We start from the raw sequence: 20,656 nt of genomic DNA on the forward strand, positions 1-20,656 counted from the left end.
TCTACTTCCCTGGGCTAAATAAATTAAAGGGACCAAGGAGAGCCTGAGGCTTGGAGGCTACCACCTAAGCTCCCATGCTCTCCCATGCTCTGAAGCCGGGAGGGAGGCTGCCTGCAACTCCCCTTAGCCCAGTGCAGCAGCCCCCACCCTACAAGCCTCTAGGCCTTTTCCTGATCTACACCTTCCTGACTGCTACCAGGTCAGGAATAGTGTCTTGGGGCAGGGGAAGGGCAGGTTATCTGAGAAACTGGAGGACACTCAAAACAAAAGCATTTTGGATATCAGAGCCAAATCTTTGCCGCCCAAACTGTCAGACTGTGAGGCAAAGCCAATCTCCTGGTGAATGAGATCCAGGAGTAGGTCTCTACAGAGACCCCAGATTTGAAGCAAATAATGCTCACGAGTTCCGAACTTCAGGATTATTGACAAGCGGAGGTCGAAAGATTTGCTGCTGAAGGAGTTAAACCTTAGAAAGCTCTTGGAACCATTGTAAAAGTGAAATGGGGTGACCTCAAAGCAACATTAATAGCAAAGAGTGGAGAAGCTAAGCAGCTACTTGAATTAGGAAGGACAAGCCAGCAAATTGACCGACATGTTATTTGATTGACTGAACCCAGTTACAGAGAGCTACAGTGGACGCTACCCAAACAATTCTCATCCAGAAGAAACTGTTGGCAGTTTTGAAAAGCATGAAATAAAGGACATAAAGACTATATTTTCAGAATTTTTCATTATTGAAATGCTATTCACAGCAAAGCTTCAGAGGTATACTCCACTGCCTGCCAAAATATATAAAAGATTGATGGACCAGGAAAAAGATTTAGATGTTTTCAGAACTCTTGGTGTCCAACAATATCAATTTCATTTAGATGTAAGAGCAAATTCAAAGTTGCCTTTTCAGAGAGTACTGTCAGCAAAGAGTGTATTTAGATCAGGACAAGTGTCCAGCTATCGACTAAGAAAAGATCAACAAGCAGGAGATGAAGAGTTTGATGATAAGAAGAAAATTAATTTTCCTCAGTTTACTTGTTTCCATTTTCATCTTGAAATGACTCAGAATCCAGGATTACTATACTGTACTGGCTTGCCGTGTTAAACCTCAAAATGAAATGCTATTGAAAATAGAGAAGAATATTAAAGGACATTTACGTTGACCCAAAATGAAGATTTTAAAAATACTACACACCCAGTCTTTCAACCTTCTTCTTAGTAATATGACCAACTCCCGCTTTTGGATTTTAAGGTATTTCATAGTAAGGTACTGCACCTGGCTGGGAGTGTGATAGAAGTAGTAAGTAGAGGAAGTAAATAACAAAACTAAAAGATCTACCAATTTCACTTAGCTTCTTTTAGGTTGACCCCAGAAAAGGATCTTATCTGTTATCTAGTCATTCTGATTAAATACAGAATGACTTCTGTATTTAAACTTCTGATTCATGAAGCTTTAAGTAAAAAGATAAGTTTTCCATTTTTAAACTTTTACTGAAACATAAAGTATCATCACTTGATCTGTAAATTTACCTTTCAACAAGCGTGTAACAAAACAGAATAAAAGAAATATGACACCGATGTGTATGTTTTACAAATGCATGAAGCATCAATTTTAGTTTAACCCTTTTCTTGTTTGCCTCGAGACTACTCACCGGCGGCACTTGTGGCCGCAGCATTTACCCTAAGATATCTCGTGGATTACAGTCCTAACCTCACCCCCAAAGTCTGCCATGAACTGTCTCGCTTTTATTATTACTTTTGCACTGCTCTAGTATATACATAGTCTTTGGAAACAAATGACATCATTCCGTTTTTAATAGTTCGATCGCTGAAAATGTCAAATCTTAGAAATGTAGCATTTCTATGCATGATGTTAAATAAACGCTGGCATCGAGCTGCACTTTTTTTACCTCAATGGGAAATGGGTTAAATAAAAGTTACATTCACCTGATTCTGGTTTTAAACAAAACTGTCATACTAAAGTATTGTATATGGTACTACAGCTTTTGGAAAGCTAGTAATTTGGTGGAATATTGCTTTCAAAAAAACTAGTCAATGTGGAACATCATAAATCATTTAAAAATTTTATAAAAATTTTACCAAACTGCCACTTAGTTAATGAAAAGGTATAATTAGTCACTCTTATTTCTGAAAATATAAAATAATTTAATCATAGCATTTATCAACTCATTTGGGATAACTGGAAAAAAAAACAATTCTTTAATACAGAAAAATAGACTTTCAAAAAGCTTAAAAAAAAAAAAGGACCCCTGTACCAATTAGTCACTCCTCAGTCTCTACCTCCTCTCGCCCCAGCCCCTGGAAAACACTCGTGTCTCTGTGTGTGTGCCTCTCCCTCTCCCCCTTTCTCTCTCTGGATTTGCCTTTTCTGGAGATTTCATATACACTTAATCATACAATTTTATGTCCAACTTCTTTCAGTTAGTGTAATATTTTCAAGGTTTATCCATATTGTAGCATGTATCTGCTCTTCATTCTTTGTATAGCTGAATACCATTCTCTATGGATGTGCCATGTTTTTATCCATTCATCAACTGATGGAAATACGAGTTGCTTCCACTTTTAGGCAAATATGAATAATGTTGCTATGAATGTTCCTGTTCAGATGTTTTGTATGGCCATATGTTTTCTGCAGGGTTTTGCTGGGTTGTATGGTGACTTGTGTGTTGAATGTTTTGAGGAACTGTGAAACTGTTTCCAAAGTGGCTGCAGCATTTTTCTGTTCCCACCAGCAAATCAAGAAGAATTTGTTATAGAATTTGTGAAATGTTTGGTTAAGTATTATACTCACTAAATTGCTCTTCCTTTTCTTTGTATTGAAGTAGCTTCAGCTCACCGTCTTATAGGTTGACGTGGAAGTGTTAAATAAATGCTCAATTCTGGAATGTAGGTCCAGACCGCTAGTGTTCATTCGATGCTAATTTGGATGTGGCATTCCACATCCAAGAGTGGAAGTTGGGAAATAAAGGCAAATAGATTTCTAATTTTTTCTTTGGTTGCATTCAGCCCTAGATTTTTTTTCTAATTTTGTTGTGGCATTTGAATGTGGTTTTCAAATGTATTTGGTAAGATGTCATTAGTGTCTCCAGTGAGTGGAGGGAAAAAAAATCACCAAGCGTTGAGAAAGCCTAAAACTCACAGCAACTGGTCCGTGGACCATAGTTCAGTCTTTTTAAGAACTGATGTGATTCCCAATGTTAAAACTTGTGATGTTTTGATGATTAAGTGATAGATTCAGGCTATACAAGATAAGATTTGAAAAAGCTACTCAAAATAGTTATTGCAAATCAGTGTCATTGAGAAGCGCTTTAATCTCATTCCTTATGTCAAAAAAACAGCACATGCACATCCTTTAATAGCTAGTGTACTTGAGGAAGCTAAAACGTTCTTTATAAAGCTAGATTGAAAGAAAAATTATTATATGTTCTGGTGTTATAAGGAACAGAAAGAAGAATAACCCAAGACAGTTCCTATGCCAAGCTCAAACTGCTGTCTTAAAGTAATTGTGAGTCCGTCAACACCTCATACAGTGACCCAGGGAATGGAGGTTAGCAGGTTGTCAGGCCAGGTGTCACCTGTGAGGTAAGAGACTGCATGCAGCCAGAGAAGTGGCTACAGACGCACTGGATTTTATCTGTCTCTACCTGAAGGCAGGCAGCCCTTCACAGGTGAGGCTTGGTTTGGCCACTTTGATAATAACCCAGAGTGGGCCAGCCTTTTGCCTACTTCTGAACATGAAGCAACTATCAAGAAGCAAATAGAAAAGTGCATACACATTTGTATGTAATGTTTTTTCTCTTATAGGAGCAGAAATGCATAAAACCAACTGGAAAAGTAGAAGGCCTGGGAGGAGGAGCCAGCGGCAAAACCCTTGGTTCAGACAACATGGCTCTAATGAGAGGCAAGTGCTTTTTCCCGGTGTCATTGTAGCATTGTCCAGCATCCTCACATGCACATGAGTCACTGGCGGCCTCGTCAAAATGCAGAGAGTGAGGTGGGGCCCGACGAGAGAGTCTGCATTCCTAACAGAGTCCCAGACTAGACCAGTATTGTGGAAAGATCAGGACAGTGTCCAGTGTTTGTATGTTTTGAAAGAACCATGGATAGTTCAGGGCCCCAGGCCTTCCCACGAGAGTACAACATGCAGCAAGGCGTGACCTGTGCAAGAAGAGTCTCAACTCAGCTTTGGCAGAGTTGTGTGGAAACGCGCTGGACAGCCACCTTCTGGGCTCTGCGCGGAGAGTGGGGCAGCAGTCCTTGGACTAGTAGTCCTTGGACCAGAAGCAGAGACATTTGTCATGACACTTAATCCTTCCTTTCTCCTGCTGCTGATCACAGATGAGCTACCACAGGAAGCTCTGGGCCATAAAAAGGGAGAATAAATTTTCTCTGAATACATGCATAGTATTTATAGACAAAAGAGGAAGTTTTTTTTTTTTTTATTTTTATTTTTTATTCCTTCAACCTAGTTTTGAAGTTTGTACTCCTTTTGGTGTGGGGAGAGGGAGGTTCTTGATTTTAAAGAGGATTTTTATCAGGATTCTAAAATTCAGTCTTTTGTTGTATCGTTACATCCTTTAGCCATATTTGCCACAGAAGCCACTTGTAGCTTTGTAAAATGAGTGTTTAAACAATGGCTCTACATCAGTATTACTGAGCAGATCACTTCTATGCCCCGACCCCAGTTTCTCTATCTGTAAGATTGGGTAAAATTTAAACTCTTTGTACTGCTGAATTCAATAAAGAATGAAATTCACTTAGCCTTATAACTGCTGTTGAACTGATAAATGAGCCCAGCTGGTAAAATTCTTATTGGCAAAGATTTCTGTTTTCTTTTTTATGAAATGCTTAAGTGAGGAGATAAGAAAAGGGAATTACTGTGACACGCATTCTCTTAAAGATGGGAAACCAAAACCTTGCCCTAACTTTGGTGTATTTGCAGTAGGTAAACTGCCTTCAAAGAAAAGAAGGGTTAGTTCTTCCTAAGTAATCAAAGGTCAAAGGGTCAGGGGTACAGGCTGTGGAACTACCTGACCCGCCCCCTGCCAGGACCCCACAAAGAATGACTGGGACTCAAGCCCTTCACTGCCAGTTACCATGACTGTGTGTCAACAGGTGCGACACGGAGGCACAGCAAAGCCCACAGGATTCCAGCCACAGCGACGAGGAGGCCCCATCGACCTCATCCAGCACAACCGGAAGTTCTTCTGTGCCAGGTAGGGCAGTCTGCTGGATAGGCCTCCTCTGGCCCTGCCTGTGGGGAAAGATGAAACCGACGCCTGCCTCATCATCATCTGGTTATGCCTGTTCTGGCTGCCCTTCCTCCTCAGTCCTTGGTGACTTCACTTGTACGTGGGTATACGCCACGTGTCACATCCCATTCCTGGCTTAGAGGAAATTCTGGGAGCCAGTTGAAACACTAAAGGGAGGAGCTGGATGCATCAAGAACGGTGATCCTGAGGCAAACAGCTCCCCCCAGGACGGAACTGGGCTCCAGATGGTGACCGACAGTGCTAGCCCACCTTCTGCCCCTCAGAAAAGACAGGCAGCTCTGAGGGGTGGTGGACAGGCCACTGGACTCCTTACCAGGTGGGTCAGTTCATAGTGTTTTAAGGTGGATTTTATTTCTTTTGACTAAAGATCTACCAGGGTATTACTTTGACCCTGAAAAGAATCGCTACTTCCGCTTGCTCCCGGGACATAACAACTGCAACCCCCTCACGAAGGAGAGCATCCAGCAGAAGGAAATGGAACACAAGAGGCTGCAGCTGCTAGAGGAGGAGGACAAGCAGAAAAAGGTGGGCTCCACTTTCCTGGGGGCCGCCCTGCCCCTGCACTCCCGCCAGCCTCCATCCACTGCTGAAAGCAGGTGCCAATTAAATGCCCCTCTCAGACTCAGCACAGTGCATTTTAAAGAATGTGGTGTTTTTCTTGACGGGAATCTGAAGAAGAGAATAAGAATATGCAAGAAATCTTCTCCCGCCCCACTTTTTCTATTTGCTAAGTTTCACCAGTAATTCTAACATTTTGTCCTTCTCTGGAGGAATCTTGAAAAGCAGCATGATACAGTTTTAGTAACTGTATATTTTAAATAGAAAATCAGGTCTATGTGGTTTGGATATGAGGGTTTCTTGTATCTCTTCTGGAGATCAGATGCCAGGACATTTTGATGGTTATGGGGGCAACAGAATGGAAAATCCCGGCTGCAGGGTCACCATAGGTTGAACAAAAAGCACGATGCAGATCTGGGCGTCCAGTGCCGTTCCTGCACTCACTAGTTTGGTGGCTTCATCTCCTCAGGTACAAATTGATGGGGGCCTTGGACAGAGGCACTGAGCAGACTTTATAGCTCACACATACTTCTTTGTGATATACTTTTTCTCTTGCCAACGAGAGGAGACAGTCAGATTTTTATGCATATAATTTCTGCCAACTTTGTACCTGTTTCTTCATTGCATCCTGTGGAACTAAAAACATTCTCCATTATCCCATACATAAAATGTCACTAAAACTATCCTTTTTTTTTTTTTAATTTAGAAAATAACCAGGATGGGATTTAATGCATCTTCCTTGATACAAAAAAGCAAGCTGGGTTTTCTCAATGTCACCAGTTATTGCCGGTAAGTCAGCGCCTCATTGTTTCCTTCATGAATGTTCTTTTCCTCTTTTTTATTCCCATGGCCCAAGAATCCAGTCAGGAAACCACATAGGTACTCTGTGAGGAGGAGTATGATTGCAGGACCCCAGCTCACAGTCTGCCTTCTGCTGCTGAAACCAGCCTGAGACAATCATTTGCCCTCTGGAGCAAGTGGGGAGACTCCTGTAGGGGACCAGGGGGAGAGGAGAGGGAATCTAGGCAGAGAAACTGGGCAGAAATTTCTCAGGATGTTCCCTCTGTTACTCATAAACTATGTTTACTTTAGTAGTAGGTCTTATAACTTCATTGCTGTGAGATTTCTGCCTCCTTTCCCCTTATCTAATGGGTTGTCACCAAAAATGGAGCATTAAATGGATGTATGTGTACTAAACTTTAAATACTTGTGATTCCTGATATAATTTTAGCTAAAACCCCGTGAGATAGGTTGATACTTCCCCCAGTTTCCAGAAGAAGAGACTGAGGCTCAGATTGGTGTGATTTTTCTCAAGGTAAAGTGAGAAAGGACGGGATCTGTCTGACTCCAACGCCTGAGCTCCTAACCCTGTGTTCTGTGGCCTCCTGCTATGTGGCGGCAGGTGAAGAAACAACATGAGTTTGGGTGGCTTATAGGTAGGGGACAGTTCTCATCAAGGAGCAGGGCCACGTTCAGGGTGGGCCAGCCATGCAGGAGGGATGAGTCAGGGCAGGTAGGGACATGTCTCTCCATTATTCCCCTAGAAGACTTGTAGGTCAATAATAGAAAATAATACTGAATGTCAACTCTAATTGAAAAATAAAAATATTTTTAAAAAAGAGTTAAAAGTCTGGTTTGAAAGATCTGTTCTTCACCCTTAAAGATGCTTTGTCCTTAGTGGAGCGATAGCATGATGTGGAGAGGGAATGGGCCAGGCAGATGGGCGGCTGCATGCCTCGGCTCTTCCCATTACCTCTGTGTCCTTCGGTGTGTTGTTTGATTTCTCAGGTACCTTCTCTTGGTCTCAAGAGAAAGAGTTGCACTAGATGATTCAAAAACAAATTCCTGTAGTTCTGACTTTCTTCGATCCTGTGAATGGGCTGATTTCTTTGCTTTAGTTTTCCTGAGTTCTAAAATTGAATTTTAGGGGGATCTTGCTCAATTTCATTGCTGAGAAATAATATGGAGAAAGCTGACTGGGGGAGATGGTCTCCAGGGTATGGGACAGGGTAGAACCCCACCCTGAACCTTCCTCGTGGGTATTTCGGTATGGCACCCATGCCCTCCCTGTCCCCTCTCTTTCCCCTCTGCAGTTTAGCCCATGAGCTTCGAGTGAGCTGCATGCAGAGGAAGAAGGTCCAAATTCACAGCTCAGATCCGTCCGCTTTGGCAAACGACCGATTTAACCTCATACTGGTGAGTGACAGGGATCTATCTGTGGGTGCCAGGGGTATGACTGCCATCCCCCGACACTTTGTGGCTTAGCATTGGCTTCCATCAAGCCTGGATGTGTAGATGCTAGTTGCATGATAGTAGATGGAGTCCTCTAGGTTCCATGGTTTTAACAAGCACCTGCTGGCTACCTATTGGCAGGTGCCAAGCTGGCAGGGCAGGCCATGGAGACCATCTTACCCCTACTGCAGCTCAGTCATTTGACATGAGAGCCAGGGCCCACCACACATTGACTGAGAGCTATCACAAAGTAACTTTCCCTCGGATGTGTTGTGTACACAATCGAAAGGGTACACAGTGGACGGGGCTTCTAATCCTTCTTATACTGGGCAGGATTTGGTGGCCAAACCTGAAGCTCCAGTGTCCTCAGTAGTAACAGCATGTTACTCCCTTGCTTGCTGTCCCTGACTTGAGTGGCAGGGGCCTGCAGGCCTGTGTCCCTGGGCCTGCACATTCATCACACCTTCATCACATCATTTGCAGGGAGCAGAATGTCTTCTCTGCTCTTGGTTAGACCCAGGCTGGAAGCCAGGGCCAACTGCTTGAGTCCCAGGGCCAGAGTAATGTTGGCAGAGGGTCCACTGTAAATAGAAGAAGCCGGACCACTCAGATAGACTGGGAACTCGAGGCCGTAGGAGAGCATGGCCTGCCTAGGAAGCCCTGTCCTTCCTAGAGGTCTAGAGAAAGCCGAGGAGGGTGAGAGAGAGACACAAAACAGAGAGCCTCGTTCTAGTCCACTGACAGGCCAGGGGCTGAAGCTACAGAATTAACCCTTACATTTTGCTCCAGGAGACCCTGACAGCATACAGGGAGTTGGGGGTCAGAACTCACCTTCTCTCCTATGGCTTTACTCTTCATATGTGTTTGGGGATGCAGTTTGACCTGAGTACTTTCTTGCTATGGGTTCCCCTCAGGAGCCCTTCCCTGGGCTCTTCGGTAAACTGGGGCACGGAGGTGGAGGTCAGTGTGCACGTGCTGCTTAATATAGGCCGAGCCCCTGGTCCTCACATGGTCTCACACAAGCTGTGGGCAGGCCCATGGAAGACCTTCTGCATCACCCAGAGTTACTGGCTGGCTGGTCTGACCAGAGGGTTGTGCAGGGCGGTTTGCTACCCAGGGATCAGTTTTTCAGATCTGACTCTAGTCTCTGGTAGTGATTCTTCAGGAACGTAACTGTTCTTGCCAAGTAAACTTGCAAAGTGAGTGCGGTTTTACTAGCATCAAAATCGATACGTATATGTGTGTGTATGTTTATAAATATATATAAAACACATATATAGTTTTTGCTTTGGAATAATTATTAACCACATTTTTAAAAGAAAAAAAAAATCTTAAAAATAACCCACAACCCAACACAGCCTTTTCTATTGTAAATTTTTTTTTAGTGCAATTTTTTTTTTTTTGTAATCATGGTGCCTGTGTAATGGGAATGCAATTTTGTATCTTCCTTTTACCCTTGACAATTTAACTGGCATCCACATTGCTGTGTGGCTTTCATGATGGTCACATGTTCTGTCACCACATTTCTCTGGGTGGACATTAGGACTCTTCCAAACCCAGTTCTAAGTGAGGTTCTGTGCAGACCTCTTGGCCACACCCCCCTTACTGCCATCCTCATCCCTGCTCCTGAATTGTGAGATCAGACGCCTGTGCCCAGCGATGGCTATACCAAGAAGGGGCAAGTTAGGTCATCTCCATGCTCCCTCACGGTCAGGAGCTCTCACCTGCGCAGAGCACAGGAGCTGGGAGAGATGGCGGATGGTCTTAGGCCCGGGAGGTCACCTACAATCCACTTTCCCCCTCCAGGCAGATACCAACAGTGACCGGCTCTTCACAGTGAACGATGTCAGAGTTGGAGGCTCCAAGTACGGCATCATCAGCCTGCGTGGGCTGAAGCCCCCCACATTCAGGGTGCATATGCATGAAAACCTCTACTTCACCAACCGAAAGGTACGGCTGCCTTCCCTTTAGCCTTGCAGCTGCTTTGCCTTGGATCTAGGGGCACGGCAGTGGTTGGCCAACTTCAGAGTAGAGGAGAGAAATTTGTGAAGAAGCCAATACTCAGTTACCTCATTTTCAAACCAAGGGGAAAATGGAGTTTTAGATCCTGAGAACCCAAAGGGGAAGAAAAAGGCCTCTAAAGTTTCTTATCTTGGAGGAGAAATGAATTTAGATGGGAGAAGCTTGAAGCAGTGGTTCTTTAACTGGTTGTAAGGACCTTCCCTTCAAGAGGATCGAGTTGATCCGAAGGAGCCCACACCAAGGCAGGTCATGGGAGGCGGGCAGCAGTAGCCTGAGTGGAGAGTCCTCCTGGTTCCTCAGGATGGTGTGTCAGTCACTCAGCCCATCTGTGGCTGACATTGAGCTTTACATAGTATGAGGAGCTTGCTGCCTAAGGGGCAACCTTTAAATGCAGTGGGGTGACAACTGGATTCCTAAGAAGCTGTGACTGTTTTGTTGAGCCACAGGATGGATACAGGTTGAAAATGATTTCTGGGTAAAGTGAGATACAGTTAGGTTTGTTTCTTGCCATTGCAGAAAAGTCATCCCTGCCCTGGAGGGTATACCCAGATGTCGCACTATGAGGCTCTTGCTGATAATGAAGGACCGAGGCCTGGGGGCTACTTCCTCCCTGTCCCTCTTTAAGACTGCCTAATGGGACCGGGAGCTTCCTTGTTTCAGAACGCTTATTCCAGTCCTTTAAAGGAGCGAGACCTAGAAAAAGGTCACGTCTATATCCCCACAAATTACTCTACAGGAAAGCATCTGTCTTTCTCTCCATGAGTTGGCAGTCAAACCAATCTTTCCGTCCTGCTGTGTGCTTCCTCACCAGGTGAACTCTGTTTGCTGGGCCTCGCTGAATCACTTGGATTCTCACATTCTGTATCTTTTGGCAGAGGAAGAGGTTTGGTGGGCAGGCCACACCCTGATGTGGATGGGCGTCTGCAGGATTTGCGAGGTGGCATCTTAGTGGTCAGAGGTCTGGGCCATTTTGTACCCTCTCTTAACCCTTTCACATAGATAGAAAACAAGAATTCCCATGGAGCATAGGGAAGTAGTTGTGCCCTGGGGTGATGTTATGTCACTGTGTGCTGGACACTGTTCTGGAACTTGAGAGTTGATGCTCTAGCAGAGCAATAAAGCAGAAAGGAGCAATAAAGCTTTGGGAAAGAATCCCAAATCCTCTTGAAGCAAAGGAGATACCAAGAGCTGCAGTGGTCCCGGGGTGGGATGGGCCTCCTAGGGGAGGCTGGCTGAGGGCAGGCACCAGAGAAGGGGGTGCCTTTGGCCTGGGACATGAGTCTGTGAACTCTGGGCCTAGGGTCGCTGCCAAAGGGGCCTTCTATAGAGCACTCTTCATTCTAGTCTCTTCCTTCCCAGAGAGCCATCAAGGCTTTTCTGTTGGGAGTAATATAGTGTCAGGGTAGCTGGGCCCTTTCTCTGGATCCCTGGGGCCTCTCGATTATGCACAGGGCAACTGTCCATCATGTGCTTCAGAGGAGAATATTCTTTGACCCAAAGCCAAAGCCACGTGTTCTTGGTTCATATAATAAGTGTGTTCATGAAGCCATGACCACTTGTACCAAACACCTACTTCGTGAGCTGTCACGAGGTTAACACTTAACATCTGTGAATGCACTTAGCACAGTGCTTGGCATGTCATGGGTCCTCAATCAAATGATAGCTGAATTGGAACCTGCTTTTTTTTTTTTAATTTATTCCACAACACTATTTCAAAGGTTTTAAAGCCTAAATTAGATATCTGATTATAAATTTTATGTCAGACAAACACAGAACTGTGTGTTCTGTAAGTTGAAAGTTTTACGAGGCTTCGTTTGGTGGGTTTCAGATGATGGGACGACCTGTTACTGATGATCTTGTCAGAGGACAGAAGAGACTAAGCCTTAAAAGAGAGAGAAAATAACTTCACTCTCGTTGCTGATCGGAAAACAGTATGGCATTTTTTCATTTTTCTGTGGGCTGAGAGGATAGAAATCTTTATAACTGGACTTAAAGAGTATGAAGGATATAGTCTATTGCAGGGGTTCCCAACCCCCAGGCAGCAACTTGTGCTGGTCTGTGGCATATTAGTAACCAGGCTGCACAACAGGAGGTGAGTGGCAGGCGGGTGGGCAAGTGAAGCTTCATCTGTATTTGCAGCCACTCCCCAGTGCTAGCATCACCGCCTCAGATCTGAGCTCTACCACAGATCATCAGGCATTAGATTCTCATGGGAGCACCAGTCCCTGGTGCTAAAAAGGTTTGGGACCGCTGGGCTATTGTAGCTTGATTGGTGGCTTGCCCTCTAGTGGTCATTTCAGGTAATCTTCAGGCTTTTGTGCAGCTGTTACTTCTGCTGAAGACCATGAAACTTTCTTCTTTACAAAAATGGAACCTTATTCAGACCAGACCTCCATTCTGTGTGTTTCTCCCAAAGAGTGGTGGAAGGTTAGACTGGATTCCACACTACTGGGCTCTTCGTTAACCTTTGGCCTATTAAAGGATTAAATCCTCAATACTGGACTGTAAATATCCATTTTGACTATAACCTGGGTTTCAGCTACAGTAATTGAAAGCATACCTGTGTAAAGACTTTCTCCCCACATCCTTGCTCTCCAAACCCAGATGCAAAAGAGATTTATTTAGGAAGGCATTGAGCTGCCCAGCTATAGTGTTCTCATTTATAGTTGTGGCAGCCTCTATGCTAGAGATATTTAACATGGGCTTACCACCCAAGGCAACATGACATGCACACATCACTCATTCAGATTGTCAAGAATGTTGCATGATTGCTTTGCAAATATTTACATTTTTCAGTGAGGGGTGTGTGTATCCATTCCACTCACATCTATTGAACGTATGTAATCCCTGTGCAAAGTGCTGGAGATGAGCAGCTCAACAGGTGATCAGTCTACGCAGTGATGTCTGTGGGGCAGTTCAATGCAAGAGGGATGCAGGGATTTGGGCAGCCTTCCTGGAAGTGATTCCCACATGAGAAGGAAGAGACAGAGCTCCCATCAGAAGGAAGAATCGAGACAGAGCTTGGCACATTGCATAGCATTAAGTAGGGCTTTGCAAGTCGGAGTCCTCAGGGATGTGGGATACCCCTAGAAGATTGTGGTCATGGAGTCATTTCTTATATAGCAATGCGGGTTATAGGCTGGCCAAGGGTGAGACCTCGGACGGAAGGCTAGTGCATGACCAAGTGGGCAGTGGAGAGGGAGCCAACGAACAGGAGGAGAGGAGAGATGTGAGTCTAAGAGGCCTGGAATCTAGACCAGGGAACTCCAAGAGAATGGTGTCGCGGAGGCCCAAGGAGTGTGTAGTTAGAAATTGTGCTGCATGACCACGGGCCAAGACTGGAAGGTGTTCATCAGATTTAGAAACTAAGGGCTCATTGGAGACCTTGGGGAAAACATGTCACTGAAAAGGTAAGTGTCATACCTGGATTTCAGTGGGCTGAAGAGTGAAAGAAAGGCAAGGAAGAGGGGTGGGGGCGGGGCACCAAATCAGTCAGAAGACAAGTCAATAGGAAAGTTGGCAAAGAATATAAAGAGACGGTTTAAAGGAAACCCAAATGACTTAAAAGTCTGATAATGCCAAGATTTGGCAAATGTGGAGAATGGGGAAAACTGCTGGTGTAAGTACGTTGATACAGCCACTTTAAGTTGAAGGTGCATGAACCTTACAACCCCACATTTCCACTCTGAGTATAAACATTGGAGCAGAGTTTTCAAACTTAAGTTGTGACCTGTTAGTGGGGGCCATAAATCAGTTTTTGAGCCATATTTTTAAAATGAAATAGACTAGAAAATATCAAGAGTTTCATACTTAGGAAGGGCAAATATTTTATAAAACTTTTGTTTCCAATATTTTGTGTGTATATAGCATAGTGTGTAAAATTAAATTCTTACCATGGGTTTAAGAAACACTGCCTAGAAAAGCCTCCCACACATGGGAGTGGGAGACAGGAAGGCGCTCATTCCAGCAGCAGAGCAAAAAAAAAGAAAAGAAAACCTAAGTGCCCATCAGCAGGAGACTGGATAAATAGTGATATATTCATACGAAAGAATGCTCCATGGCGAAAATGAAAGAACGGGCTGTAGATGTCAACATAGATGAATCTAGAAGATAGTGGAGATTGAAAAATTGTAAAAGATACTCCACATGATGCCATTTACATATGTTTTTAAAACATAAACAACTGTATTGCTCCTGGCCAAATATCATGTGGTGGAAATATTATAACATGGCCTAGAACTCAGACCAATTTTAGAATAGCTATTTTTTTTCTCTGCGGGGGAGAAGGGAGAATTGGGCTGGGGAGAGGTCAGAGGGCTTTTAACTGTATCTGCGACATTTTTTTCCTTTAAAAACATCTGAAACTAAATATGGAAAATGTAAATGTGTTAAATCTGGCCTTACGGGTGTTATTTTTATAATTTTTTGAAGGGTGCTAATGCCCATTCTCCTCCCCGAGGAGAGCCTTGTACTTGACTGTCCTTAACAGCTTTTCCAGATTGTGCCTCATGGGAATTGCAGAGACTCCAGGCTGCGCCACCCTGCTCCCAGCATCACTGTTCGTCAATAGTCATCCAGGTACCAGGCCCTTTTGCTTTGGATAAGGGGGTGCTCTGACAGGTGTCTGTCCTCTGCCTCCCAGCAGCCAACGACAGCTCTTGGGAGAAGGCTTGGAAAGGAGGGGTGGGAACCAAGGGCTGTGTGAACCCGGGTCACAGCTGGCAGGGGTGACAGTCTGCAGAAGCATCTGTGGGAGGATTCCTTGAACCTGACCCAGGATTCGTACTAGAAGCATGTGCATCTTTACACATGTCCTCCTTTTGGGTCATTTTAGCAGCCAGAACAGTTAAGTGCATGTAACCAATACAAAAGATGAGAATATATATTTGGGCTGCCTGTACAGCTTATTCACGAAAGTGGGACCAGTACTGTCGGGGATACTTACTTCTCTCTGGCTGAAGGCAGTTCAGGATTCTGGACTTCTCCTCCCTGGCAGCATTCTGGATATTAAGTTTCCAGTCTTTCAGAGACTTAGGATCAATTAGACAGGGGTGTTAGAGAAGAGTGCAGGCTTCAGGCAGATCTGGCATGAATCCCAACTTGAACAGACTGCTTAACCACTGTAAAGTGAAGATAATACCTATTCCGTCAAGTTAAACGAAGGATTAAATGAGCTCATGCACACTTAGCGCTGGCGTTTCGTCGTATAGCAAGCTTGTGAGGCAGGAGTACGTATTATCACCAGTTTACAGATGAGGAAACTGAGGCAAAGAGAAGTTCAGAATTTGCCTTAGAAAACTAAAAACTAATCTGTGGTATTGGAAGTCAGAACAGTGGTTCTCTTTGGGGAGGAGTGGGGTTGTAGCAATTGGGAGGGTACTAGAATGTTCTGTTTCTTAACCTGGGTGGTGGTTACGTGGCTATATTTACTTTGTGATAATTTATTAAATTGTATACTTATAATTTATGCCCTTTATGTATGTTTTGTCAATAAAGTTTTTTAAAAATGTTTTGCCTGAGATTACACAGCTAATGGTATGATCTGGGATTGAAACCGTTTAATTTGTAACACCATACTGCCTTCTCAGTAGCTGTTAATATTTTTAATACTTCTACTGGGACGTCAGGAACGATATGCATATTCACTCTCAGAATAACCACTTTTGCACCAGGCACCTCAGCTAAGTGTCTCTTTTTTGCTACCACAAAACCCAGAATAGGGGCCAAGGTATTCCTGAGCAGCTATTCTTGGAGGTTTCCCAAATCTGGTGATCACTGGCCTGGCAGGGTGAAGGGACAGTCTCCCTTCATGCCCTGTTGGGCAGCCAAGATTTACAATCAGTTTTCCTCTCAGCAGGAGACCGACCTGGCATGCTCTGCAGTTTTCGGATCCCCGGGGCCTGGTCTTGTGCGTGGTCCTTGAACATCCAGGCGAATAACTGCTTCAGTACAGGTGAGCCATGGCTGCCACCCTAGGTCACCAAAGTAAAGGATTTATCAGACCTTAAACTCCCGTCAAGCAGTCCCTTTCCCTGGACTGCAAGTAACTCTTGTCTCTCCGCCCCATCTGTGTCTCTGTCAGGCTTATCTCGGTGGGTCCTGGTGACCAACGTGGTGACGGGACACCGGCTGTCATTTGGGACCAGCAGTGATGTCTTGGCCCAGCAGTTTGCTCTTATGGTTGGTTGGATTGGGATGGGCATAATATAAAGTTATCCAAGAGTGGAAATTTTGCTGGATTGAAATTGGATTCTCATGTGGCATTTAGTTCTCCCCCTTTTACAGGGGAAAAAGGGCATTGTTAATGGTTACTCGGTGAATATGCATGCACTGAATGAAAGTTTGCTGATCCAGAAAGGCCTGGCTAAACTTGCTTTAAACAGCTTCCTGTTTAAATGAATTGTTAGCCATTTTTAAGTAGTAACTTTTTTAATATATAGGTTATGTCCCAAATCTTAGCACTTAAAAGTTTCATACACAGCTTTCAAGTTACACATTTTATAAATTTAAAAATCATTATTGCATTTCAAAGATTTGACCCACAGAAAATGCCATTTCTCTTTAAAAATGTAGAGAGGGGAGCGTGTTACCCTGCTTCCAGCAGTAAGCACAGAGTTCATTAATTCAGGTTTCTTCATCTTCCTTCTCTATTTGGGACCCCATGTCTTACCTGGACTGTTGATCTCTCTTCTCCATATTCATTACCCCAGCTTATCATGAATGACCTTGGTAGAGACAGAGTGCCATCACTTGGACTCCAGAGTGAGGCCTAAGGAGCAATGCAATCTTTGGGGAGGGTCCTGGAGGGACGCATGGGGTCCAGTTCTTTTCCTTTTTCATAAGGAACCCTTCCAACTCCACTGTGGTTCAAACCCTGACCAACCCATCTTCACCTGCCCCTGTAACCCAGAGGCTGGGATGGTGGGGGAGAGGCAGGGGTTGTGTTCAGGAGGGCACACCCCTCCCAGCCATAGAGGGAAGTACCAAGCAGTCCCTCTTTCTACAGGCTCCTTTACTGTTTAATGGCTGTCGTTCTGGAGAGATCTTTGCCATTGATCTGCGTTGTCGAAATCAGGGCAAGGGCTGGAAGGCCACGCGCTTATTCCACGACTCAGCAGTGACATCTGTGCAAATCCTCCAAGAAGAGCAATGCCTGATGGCATCCGACATGGCTGGAACGGTAGGGTAGCACTGACTTTCTCAAGCCAGTGGAGCTGGTGGCCCAGCAGAGGTCTGCCAGGTGGAGGGGCTCTGTTAGGGGAAGGGGCTCTGCAGAAGAGACCTGCATGCCAGACAGCAGCAGGGAAAGGCAGCTGGAGACCAGATGAGTTGTGAACTGTGCAAGGCAGCTGCTTTGTTGTCCCCTGGGAGCCAGTCTGGTCTAGACAGCCATGAAACTGGCTCTGGTGCTTTTGATGGACTCTAGGGCTCAGGAGTTTGAGGCTTAGATTTTCCTAACTGGAAGAGTTCTTTAGAGACCACCTCACCCTCCCTGGCTTCTATGCCTGGGTTTCACCAGTGTACCTGCTGGACCCTCCTTAATGGCCCTTTGTGCTTCTTCCCACAGATCAAGCTGTGGGACCTGAGGACCACGAAGTGTATAAGGCAGTATGAAGGTCATGTGAACGAGTACGCCCACTTGCCCCTGCACGTGCACGAGGAAGAAGGAATTGTGGTGGCAGGTACCTGGGGAAGGGGAGAGTCCATCCATCAAATACTATCCCTTAGGGCCCCCAGCATCCTAATCAGCAGAAGAGAACATCCACCAGTTAGACATCCCTTTGTTCTCACACCAGTGGGCAAACATCACTTCAGCAACAGTCAAATTAGGTGCAATAAAACACAGCAGCTTGGGAGACCTGAATGTAGGGTTTAAGCCTGTGCACTAGGTCAGCATTCATTATCTAGTCGTGCAACTGTTATGTTAAAAGCTTGCACTCCCTGTTCTTCATACTTGCATTTCCTCCAGAGAATGCTGAGAAAAGAAATTAAGGTCATTGTAAAGGAACTGATCCCTGGTCCTTTTAACACCATCCCTCTGTATCCACAGTCTGTAGAATAGGAGCAGAGCTGGCTAGCCACTAAACCCCCTGAAAGGAGTTACAAGATCATACTGTTTCTGGGCTATAGAATACTCTGATAGCGTGAAAGTTCAGTGGTTTGACAAATAAAATAGTAGGCCTTTGACACTAAAGACTATGTTCTCTGTCTTCACGATGTTCAGTGAACTGTGCTACTTGAATTCGTCCACAGCTGAGGTAGCACCTGTGGTCATGGTCACTCAGCTGGTCAAAAGCACAAACGTGAAATCCTTGAACACCTAAGATCTGCCCTTCTCTTTCCTCTGAAGATCTCTAGTAGCATATATCATGTGTCTGGGCTACTGTAACCAATGGTATTAGGTGTCACGTTCGTCACAACTCTAGCCCTGAAGACTATCTGCTCTTATGAACTGAGCCGTTAAACCAGAAAGAGCTCTGGGGAGAGTCGACACCTGGTGGGCTGCCAGGATGTGACAAAGTTATGAGATCGTCCTGGTTACTACTTGATAAAAAGGAAATCAATTGCATGTCATCTAGACCCAGTGGATTGGGCTGCCTCTTGACTAACCGTTGACACCAAGAGAAGCAGAATGCCCACCTGTTAGCCAGGATGCCCAGTGAACCATCCAGGGTGTCACACAGCCAGTGCATCTTGTCACTTTGAATACCTGCAACTAGTTATGGTTCTAGAGCACCAGAGTAACTAAAAACTTTGATTTTCAAAACCACGTTACCAGTAGAAAAAAGTTCCATCTATGACTTTGCGTTTTGGCTCACATGGAATCACGTTTAGCCCTTAGGAATCATGAGAAGCCATGTGTGCATGTCCGCAAGTTCTTGTCTGCATGCTCTCACTAACCTGCCACGTGTCTTCCCTCTCTTAGTGGGCCAGGACTGCTACACGAGAATCTGGAGCCTCCATGATGCCCACCTGCTCAGAACCATACCCTCTCCACACCCCACCTCCAGGACCAACGTTCCCAGCGTGGCCTTCTCTTCCCGGCTTGGGGGCTTCCGGGGAGCACCGGGGCTGCTCATGGCTGTCCAGCAGGACCTTTACTGTTTCTCCTACAGCTGATTCGGCAGGGTGCAGCCTGAAGGATGTGGAATTTACTTAAGGAAGTAAAGAGTAGCCATGGTTCTGCCATAACTGCTGTTTCCAATGAGCGCATTTTAAATGGATGCTCTACGAACACAGATCCTCATCCATCTAACTGCTGGGGAGAAGGTGCTATGTTTTATGTGGAGACACTTTAGTAAAGTTATTTCAGTTAAGTTGTGAGCTCAGAGAGCTTAAAAGTCCTTTTCATAAAAGGTACCTATTTCCTTTGGTTGAAGTCCTTAGAATAGTCCCTTCTTCTTTTTTAAACAATTTTTTCTAAGGGATGAAGATTGGCAATAACTAAATTAAAGCTACTTTCACCAAAAGCCCTTTCGTGAAGCCTAATGAGACTGGGTGAGACTTCAGGTAGTCGGTGCCTGAACCGCAGAAAGACATGTATCTATACTTGAGAAAGCCAGTCGAGAGAGAGAAAGAAGGCTTTTCTTTGAGTATCTAGAGGAAGGTTTACAGCTGGAGTTCAGAGTCATCGAACTAGCCACCTTATACTCCATATCAGTAGCAGGTCTCTGGGACTTTCCTTTTATTACCATTCAGAGGCATTAGAAGGAAAGATGGATCTTTTGAGGTGCTAGATGCCTTTGTCAAGGCACCTTCAGAATGTTAGGTGCAGCAGCTCTTATTTTTATCATGATGACTTGAACGTCAGATTCAAGGGCCCCGTCTCAAAGAAAACTGGCTTTGACTTTTTATAACCTATGGGAAACAATTTGTGAGATATTTATAGTGTTAAAGAACTTGTCTACCAAACAATAAACTAGAAAAAAACCATGGTATGGTGAGTTGATTTGAATGACTTAGAACATCATGATACTTGGCTGCTATAGCAACATACCAGCTGCAATAATGTCTACTTAAATCTTAGGTGAGAAAAATAGGTAGAGACTGAGACCAGCCTTCATGGCTTTGCCGAGGAGCTTCCATTTGCCTCTCTGGATCGACCTGTACCTTTGTCACCTGCTGTGTGTGTTCCAGGAAGCTGACCTCTATGGACTACCTCACTGGCTCTGTAGCCCCGGGGGTTCAGCTGGTGGGACATATAGCAGGAAAGGAGAGGGCAGAAGAGTTAGGTGGGATTGTTAATCCCTGGCCCCCCTCCTGCTGGGCTTTGCGGGGCTGTGGCCATGTTCCTCCACCCAAGGCCAGGGCTTCTGTTGGAACATAGCTCTCTCTGGGTTCCAGTAACTTCTCTCCATTTGCCCTTTTAGATCTAGCTGGTAATTGCACCTCACTGTTGCTAGCCCAGGATGCTTCACCAGTTAAACTCATCAGTTACCTCCTTGAACTTTACATCTGTTTCCTGCCAAAACTAGTACAACTTAATGTACAGGGAACCAAATCCAAAAAAAACCAAGAATGATTGGTCACCTCATAAATGAGCTATGCTATAATAAATA

At 44.8% G+C, this 20,656-nt stretch overlaps 1 protein-coding gene and 1 pseudogene across 3 annotated transcripts in view; both read left to right on the forward strand.

Annotated features, from left to right (window-relative positions):
* The window catches only part of LOC120619762 (protein FAM92A-like), a 27,571-nt pseudogene extending 25,460 nt beyond the window's left edge, over positions 1-2,111 (forward strand).
* The window catches only part of DCAF4 (DDB1 and CUL4 associated factor 4), a 21,707-nt gene extending 1,674 nt beyond the window's left edge, over positions 1-20,033 (forward strand). The window contains exons 2-14 of one of the 3 annotated variants that reach the window (XM_039883710.1): positions 3,817-3,913; positions 5,128-5,228; positions 5,653-5,810; positions 6,550-6,632; positions 7,937-8,039; positions 9,882-10,025; positions 10,909-10,958; positions 14,596-14,675; positions 15,952-16,050; positions 16,180-16,277; positions 17,104-17,277; positions 17,665-17,779; positions 19,024-20,033. In XM_039883710.1, the coding sequence (XP_039739644.1) occupies positions 3,825-3,913; positions 5,128-5,228; positions 5,653-5,810; positions 6,550-6,632; positions 7,937-8,039; positions 9,882-10,025; positions 10,909-10,958; positions 14,596-14,675; positions 15,952-16,050; positions 16,180-16,277; positions 17,104-17,277; positions 17,665-17,779; positions 19,024-19,217 (1,488 nt within the window). In that variant the 5' untranslated portion in view covers positions 3,817-3,824 and the 3' untranslated portion in view covers positions 19,218-20,033. The remainder of the gene's footprint in view (positions 1-3,816; positions 3,914-5,127; positions 5,229-5,652; positions 5,811-6,549; positions 6,633-7,936; positions 8,040-9,881; positions 10,026-10,908; positions 10,959-14,595; positions 14,676-15,951; positions 16,051-16,179; positions 16,278-17,103; positions 17,278-17,664; positions 17,780-19,023) is intronic. The other 2 variants (XM_039883713.1, XM_039883712.1) reach the window with 2 other exon arrangements.
* The last annotated feature ends 623 nt before the right edge of the window (positions 20,034-20,656 follow it).

The sequence above is a fragment of the Pteropus medius genome, unplaced genomic scaffold (assembly GCF_902729225.1).
Source record: "Pteropus medius unplaced genomic scaffold, Ma_sr-lr_union100, whole genome shotgun sequence".
In the NCBI taxonomy this organism is placed as follows: Eukaryota; Metazoa; Chordata; class Mammalia; order Chiroptera; family Pteropodidae; genus Pteropus; species Pteropus medius.